Source organism: Gastrolobium bilobum, unplaced genomic scaffold, assembly GCF_033153095.1.
Source record: "Gastrolobium bilobum isolate Gb01-03AN ecotype WA unplaced genomic scaffold, APGP_CSIRO_Gbil_v1 utg23698, whole genome shotgun sequence".
NCBI lineage: Eukaryota > Viridiplantae > Streptophyta > Magnoliopsida > Fabales > Fabaceae > Gastrolobium > Gastrolobium bilobum.
In genome coordinates, this window is record NW_026897033.1 from 136,450 (window position 1) to 144,701 (window position 8,252).

Consider the following 8,252-nt stretch of genomic DNA (forward strand, 5'->3'; position numbering starts at 1 on the left):
AACCTTGCTTCAAGCATAACATAATTAAGGCATCAACAAAAATCTCTTTTCAACTTTCTAAGAGATTCTTCTTTTCCACACACGACATAGCCCTTTTAACAGATATAGAAGTAAATCTTGGGAGAAAAGGAAAACCAGAATAGATTGATGGCCATTAATAGGGAAGTCGAAAAATTTTACGAGGGAGAAAAAATAATTAATATTCTTCTTTTGAAATTATAATTATTTATAGGGTTTATTGATCCTCCTGTTAACAAAGATAAAATTATCTTCAGCAATCATAAAACTATGTTATTTCTAGGGTTGAGAGAATTAATGAATGATATTTTAGTAAAATTTATATAACAAAAAACAAATAAGATTCCTAAAATATCCTTCATTAATTTTTTCAATTTTCAAAATGATGTAATTTTGGAATTGCCGGAGATACCTTTATCTCACGTGACAGGAAAAATATTTTTCATTTATTTATACGACTAAAAGAATTAAAACATTGCTCACAATAAATATTTCTATAAGTTTTGAGGGGGATAATCACTAATTATACGAGAAAAAAATATAATGTTTAAATTTAAAGGTTTGTATAGATTTAGAGGGGAGATTTTCCTCCTAATTACTGGCTCGCTGCACAACTCAACATGTCACATCAGTAAACTCACACAAAAATATATATAAATAGGCATTTCTCCCACTCTAATTAAACCCAAGCTAGGTAGGAAAAAAAATCAGGCCGAACCACGTTATGCCTAGATCAATGGATCCCCTTCTTCTTGGACGTATAATAGGAGACATTTTGGATCCCTTTACAAGTTCTATCCCTCTAAGGGTTGTCTATAACAATAACTCAGAAGTTATCAACTGTTGTGAGTTCAAGCCTTCCCAAATCGTCAACAAACCAAGAGTTGATATTGGTGGAGATGACCTCAGGACCCTTTACACTCTGGTATGCTCACCTCCATATGTTATATTCTTTCGAAAATTCTACATCTCTGTAGCTAGCTCGATATACTAGTCAATTTATTGCATGCAATATGCAGATCATGGTGAACCCTGATGCTCCTAGCCCAAGTGACCCCAATATGAGGGAATATTTGCATTGGTGAGTGCCCCATCTGTCGCCTTGTGATTGTGTGTCTATTAATCTATGTCATTGTGACAGAACCGCAGTTAATTATTTACGCCCAACATCCTTCAATTCTTATATACAAGCCTATATCTTAATGCTATATGAGCAATGAATTAATCTCGTGTTCTGTCCAAAATGGCTATCGTGTCCTTGATATATAGTAGTGAATTCATTGCATGCCATATGCAGATCATTTTTATTCAGCACCATTTTTATGTTGTTTTTTTTGACAAATTAACACATATATCTCTAACACACACCTCACAAGAGAGTCTATTGAGTTTGAATGGGTGGATAATGTTACGTTAGTAATTTTTATATATCTCTAACACACACTCTCACAAGAGAACCCAAAGAAAATGAGAGGTAATGAGAATTGAACCCGTGACACCAAGAAGACTCTGATACTATGTAAAGAACTAATTCAACACAAAAGCTTAAGCTGCTTAAGCTGGTGGGTGAGGCTACATTAATGATTTTTATATATCTGTAAGGTATATTATGGTGTGATTGATATAATTTCATGCCGAAAAAAGTCTCACTGGCCCCATTTCCATTGTGATTTCTCAACCATTTTTTATTATTTCTAATAAACACCAAATTGTTCATATGATTTACGAAAATGAGATTAAATCTATTTTTTTTCAAAAAGAAAATCATTTTCACTATAACTCTAAGATTTAAAGTAGGCTTAGAGCATGTTTGAGAATTTTTTTTAAGACTAAAAGCTACTTTTATATAGTTATAAAATAACGAGTTTAATTTCCATCTCTCTCCATTTTTTAATGGAATTAAGTTAGTACAAAATAGAATAAAAAAAGGATTCGTGCAATATTCATGCTTCAAACTGAAAAAGCTTTTGCGTGAGGGTGTGTTAGAGAAAAAATATAGAAAACTATTAATGTAGCTAGGGGTGTAAATATGCTAGACTTTGACTTAAATAGGTCAGGTCTACGTAAAAAACATTAGATCTGGCCTGGCCCGTTAACCTGTTTAGGCCCCAAATTACAAGTCTAGCCTGACCTATACTTAAAAACAAAAATCTTGGCCCAGACTTGTTAGCCTGTTTAAGCCTGTTAAACATTCAACAATTAAAAAAAGGAGAAAAAATTTGTCATTTTAAAGGATCTAATCTTAAGTCATTTTAGATCCTAACCGTTAATTTTCGTCAATCAACGGTTAGGATTTATTTGGTTTTATTGTGAATTACTAATTAATTAATAAATTTGACCCAATAAATCATAATCGTTGATTGACGGAGATCAACGGTTAAGATCTAAAATGACATAAGTTAGTTCTTTTAAAAAGACAAATATTTTCCCTTAAAAAATAACTTAAATAATATTACTTTATTATTCAAAATTATTAAAATAATAATTTATTTATTTTATTTAAAATAAATAATATGATATAGGTTGGCTTGTAGCTTATAGGCTCGACATATACAAAAAAACTTGTGGCCTATTTTCTAAATAGATTTTTGTAAAAGCCTAGGCCTGATCTATTTTATTATTTGTAATAGGTCAAACCTGACCTAATTTACATCCGTAAATGTAGCCTTTACTTGACAACTTAAATTTTTAAGTGAGATGATTGTTTATCATGGAACAAAAAAAAGGCCTGTGCAATATCCACGCTTCAAGCCCAAAGTACTCTTGTATAAGGGGGTGTGTTAGAAAGATTATATATTAAAACTATTAAAAAAGCCTTATATCAAACTGTTTTCAAATTTTTTAATAATTTGTTATTAGGGTAATTTTTTAGAGTAAAAGGTAAAATTTGTAAATACAAATTTAGAATAACAGTAAATTTTAAAAATAAATATGAAAACTCAAAAAATTTAATATACATATTAAAAAAAGCTCCTCCAGGATTTTTTTTTGTTTTATATTATTAAAAACTCTTTTTATGACATGAGTTTTTGTAAAATATTATTTGGCATAACTTGTTTTTATAAGAAGAGAAGTTAAAAGAAAAAAAAGACCCTTCAAACTAGTTAGTCTTCGATGAAATGATTAGTGCTTGATGCATTTACACTATATAATTAATTATATGTTTATACTAAACAAACTTTGAATCCATTTTACTGTTTTTGACAATTACTTTTACATGAGAAAATATAATTATGAAAAATCTATTAATTCTTTTCCGGTTTAACGGAGCACTTTTTAAACGTATCTCACTCACAGTCACAGACTCTTCTACTAGTTTACCAAATTAAAATTACTAAATAATATAGGGTTATATTAATCTCATGCAATAGGAGATATATTATCTCATGTTGTAGATACAATCACGTGATAGGCCGCATTATTTATTAAAAATGCAAAAAAAAGACATAACAATTGATGAATCTGTAAGAAATTATATTACTCTGATACAATATGAAAGTAATATAACCCAATAGCAGATTATATTTACAAACTTTTTTGTTTACAAATTCTTACAAACTACACTAAGTACGAGCGGTCATACTTTAATCATGAAGTATACGACCGGTCGTATTTAGTGTAATTTGCAAAAAAAGTTTGTAAACGAATCCTATCCCATTAACATAATATGACTCACAAAGAAAACTGCAGAGATTATAAGAAAGACTTTTTTGGTAAATGAATTTAATTCACCCTTATATTACAAAATAAAAGGAACTTGAAGTTTTAACAAAGTTACATTTTTAGGACTCGAATTTAAGATTATTAGTTAAGTTGGAATAATCTCTTAACAATTGAACCACATGCTTCGTAGTAATTTCCTATTATACTATAGTTTGCTATTATATGCAAGGGTTTAGTGTTGAAAAATGCCTTTTCTGCATTTTTTTCTTTTACATTTTTAACTATTTTTTAATTAATTATTTTTAAACATGAATCTACGTCAAATATAGCGATCATTTAATCTCATGACCTACCTTTTATTTTAGAAAATAATTCATCGCATTCTTAACTTATTATCTTTTAAATTAATTATTCATCCATTCTTTATAATCTCAAATATTTTTTATTTCAATCTATATTTTGAATTTATGTTTGAATAAATTATTAATTATATATTTTCTTAAAATCATAAAATTTTCTCTTAATTAATTTTTAATTTTCTAATATCCATGTATTTAAAGTTGATAATACAATATATATGGGTTAAATTAATTCTTTATATTCTGACTTGCTCTAACTTGATAAAAAGAGATCAGGGGATTGATCCACCTTTTTTAAATGAGTTGAAAATAACAACTTTTTTTTTTTATTCGGCAAGTAAACTCGTTAAAATAATAATAATAAAAAAAAAACTCATTATGATAAAAAGCTTAAAACATTGCAAGGAAAATCCAAATACAACGACACAGCAAGGAAGTTTGAAATGTGAGAAATGGAAGAAAAACAAGTCTTATTGTTGTGCTGTCGTTTAGTAATTTAGAAGGATGGTTTTCACGTCCTTGAGTTAACGCCACAAAAGCAGAGAAGAAAAATCAGACAACCTGAATTTGTGATCAGAACTAAGAATCTAAAATCCAATATGGCAATATGCTTTTTTATTTTTTTCTTTCATTTTATTTTACTTTTTTATTATATAGTGTACATGTCTCGTCCTACATGGGACGGAGTAAATTTCAATATTACTTATTTTGTGGGATGGAGTAATTAAATTTAAGTCTTAATTCAATAATAATAATAATAATTTAACAGCACAACCAGCTCTGATATATATATATATATATATATATATATATATATATATATATATATATGCCGGACAAATTTTAATCCATTTTTATAACTTGTAAAATTTAACGTATTAAACGAGCCGATCGAACGAATGTAACCCGTTATTGCACGGTATAATTTCTAGTTGAAATATAACTTGTGTTTTTCGATGGATGCCTAGGTTGGTAATCAATATTCCAGCAACTACAGGGGCAAGCTTCGGTATGTACATGTACACAACTTTTATTTTCTATCTTTTCTTTTTGTTCTACCTTGAGCTTTAATAATTGGTTAGATCTTAATTTATGTTTGCTACTTGTTATCGAAACTAACTTAAACATGTAAAGTTAAAAAAAAAAAAACCTTACTTCTTTACACGGGAATCCATTTTGATTTTGCGTTACTATGAATTTTCAGAATGAAAATAGAGAGCGACCATATTAAAAAATAAATAAATTGGCATTCCTCCATTTCGGAATTAAATTTTCCAATATAATAACTCAATCAAACATATATAATGAACAAAACAACTTATTAACTTTTATAGCTGTAGATGAATTATAAGTTTTTTTTCTTACTTGAAATAAATTTAAGTAATATAAAAATTTAATTTTATAATCACTTAAATTTTATTATAAATATTAAATTAAAATAAGAAAAAATGTATGTCATTTACTTGTTGATATTTTGATATCGTTTAAATTCTTAAAATTATAATATATGTTGAATTTTAGAAAATTTGATAGAGTATAGAAAATGGTTTATTCTTGTCGATATGTATCTGCGGATGTGATAATAGATTTTGTTGCGCCTATAGGACAAGAGATTGTGAACTATGAAAGTCCACGACCAACATCAGGGATTCAACGTATTACTTTTGTGTTGTTTCGACAATTGGGCAGACAAATTGTTCATGCTCCAAGATGGCGCACAAATTTCAACACTAGAGAATTTGCAGAGGTTTATAATCTTGGATTACCAGTTGCTGCTGTGTATTTCAATTGTCAACGTGAAAGTGGTTGGGGTGGAAGAAGGATGTGATTTGAAGACCCCTTCTTTGATAGCATTATAATTAAGCAAATAATCACATTAATAATATGTGTTGATGGCAATGATACTGCGTTGTCCTAGTCAAACTCTATAAATTATTCGAAGCCTCTTTAAACTTCCAAGTTTGCTTCATTAATTTGCTGCTACATAAAGCTGTGCTATGTAAGGAAATGGTATGTAATTTATATTTTAACTAGGAAATGGTGTTCGTACTTATATGTAAGGGCATATAATATATATTATCACAATACTGATATATTCACATTGGAATTTTTACACCATTTATAAATTGCTTAAAGATTCACAATTTTTTTATTGACAAAGTGTATTATTTAGCTAACGGAACGGACTAGTAATCAATCATGTTTGTACATATAGTTATGGGCAAATATCATGTTATTTTCACAATTTGAATTTAGATTCAGGAGTCAGGCTCCAATTGGAGCCCGGGTTAAAAAATTACATGTGTATTTATTTTTTTTAATTTTAATTAGTTCATATTATAATATATTTAAATTATATTAAATATAAAACACCTGAGCAGATAGTATCAAAAGAGTTATAATTTTATGAAATATTTTATAATTTTATTAAATATATTAATTTTTTTATAGAAGTAGAAATGAAATACATAACTTAATACAACTTACCCAAATCTCTCACCAAATATATTTTATTATTTTGATAGGGCTAAATTATAAATTTTAGCCCGGGAAAAATTACATTTTTAGACCGGACTAAATTATAATTAATTATATAATTATACACAATAAGCATAATTTGTTAAAATTTAGCCCGGGCCGAGGCTACCCCGATTAACATGTGGCTCTGCCACTATTTAGATTTAGTTAGAATATCTATGATAGTATTTGTCATTATATATTCAACAAAAAGAAGAAGAAGTAAATCTTCAATATTCCTATGAGAAAAGTGTGTACCTTTTTAAAGGATATAAAGTTGTGTCATTTTAAATGAGAAAAAATAAATAAATCATGGGAGAGAAAGTGAAGGAAAAAAGTTTTAAAGATGTGGATCCCCCTCTTTGTGAGAGTAAAAAGATGTAAGATGTGTTATTTAAAATGACACACATTTTTCTCTATTCCTATAATACATACTTCTTTATTAAAATGAAAAATAAGTGAAATTTAAGTGATTTTAATTATAAAGAAATGAGTAGAATAAAGACAATTAAGTAGATTACTTTTTTTTTAATCAGTGATACACTGAATCTTTGATGATATAAAAATAAGGAAATGTTTTTTAAAAAGGAGATTGTGGACACAAAATGCCATATGATTAAAAATCAAGAAGGGAATCAATAATCAAATTAGTTTATAATAAAAAAAATTCAATTTGTAGTTCCTTTAATCCTTATATATAAATAAAAAATATATATATTAATCTCATTAAAAAGATTCAAACCAAGGAAAATACAATATAATTGACCTATATATTTTCATTCTATTTCATTTTGTGTGCATGTGAAATGCTAACATGGGGTGTGTAATGATGTATCATAAAATACAATGAACACCAACAAAATCCGGCACAGTTGGTAGATAGTTGGGTCCTTTAAGCATGTTGACAGGGATTCGATCTTTGGCCGTGTGTATAGAAAATACTTTGTTGGAAGAGGCTATACCCACGATCGTATGATCTCTTCGCCTCGAGGAGATTAGTCCTTGGTTTTCGGCTGGAGGATATCCTTGGAACAATTTCTAAAAATAAAATAAAATACAATGAACTAAAAATAATAATATTGACAGATAATGTCTAATGTTAGTACATATAAATTCAGAAGATCATTTAAATTCAGAAGATCTTGAGTTCTTTCCGAACCAATACCATGAGCTGCCGCATGTGCTATCTTCTGGATTTAAACGCTCTTGTGATTGTGGTACATGGTTACAAATTCAAACTATGTTTGTGGAAGATAAAATATGTCAAATGAGGTTTCATTGCGTAGATCTCGAAAAATCATGTGAAATAAAAAAAATCATCTGATTTGAATACCCAAGCCAAAAGTTATGACTTTTCGAAGTTTTACGGTAACGGAACTGCTTACGTGGCGCTGACATGACACGAATCCCGTCAGTATCATTGTCGGGACTAGTTCCATCAGCATCAGTAAGTGTTTGACTATATTAGTTTAGAAAAACTTATCCAATCAACTTTAATCGAATAATTCTTTTGTACAAAAATCTTAGAATAGTACTTTTTTCGGCAGATAACGTTATCCCATACGGGCATGGATTATTCAAGGCCCATCTACGTATCATCACCGGCCCATCTACATAATAACCGGTGTATAACTCACCTATTTATATATGTATATTATGAATATAATAATCTTGACAAATTACCATCTTTCTCAA

General features: G+C 28.5%; 1 protein-coding gene across 1 annotated transcript; it reads left to right on the forward strand.

Moving 5' to 3' along the window:
- The first annotated feature begins 718 nt into the window (after nt 1-718).
- On the forward strand, nt 719-6,158 carry LOC133303574 (protein VERNALIZATION 3-like). Its single transcript, XM_061503496.1, has 4 exons — nt 719-943; nt 1,038-1,099; nt 5,009-5,049; nt 5,645-6,158. Exons 1-4 carry the CDS (start codon nt 743-745, stop codon nt 5,866-5,868), a joined length of 528 nt encoding a protein of 175 aa, XP_061359480.1. The 5' UTR covers nt 719-742; the 3' UTR covers nt 5,869-6,158.
- The last annotated feature ends 2,094 nt before the right edge of the window (nt 6,159-8,252 follow it).

What these genes read in the sequence shown, in the direction of transcription:
- LOC133303574 (XM_061503496.1), top strand. Translation starts at nt 743, where the DNA reads ATGCCTAGATCAATGGATCCCCTTCTTCTTGGACGTATAATAGGAGAC. An exon ending in TCAGGACCCTTTACACTCTG is followed by an intron (nt 944 to 1,037) that starts GTATGCTCACCT and finishes TGCAATATGCAG; the next exon opens with ATCATGGTGAACCCTGATGC. An exon ending in ATGAGGGAATATTTGCATTG is followed by an intron (nt 1,100 to 5,008) that starts GTGAGTGCCCCA and finishes ATGGATGCCTAG; the next exon opens with GTTGGTAATCAATATTCCAG.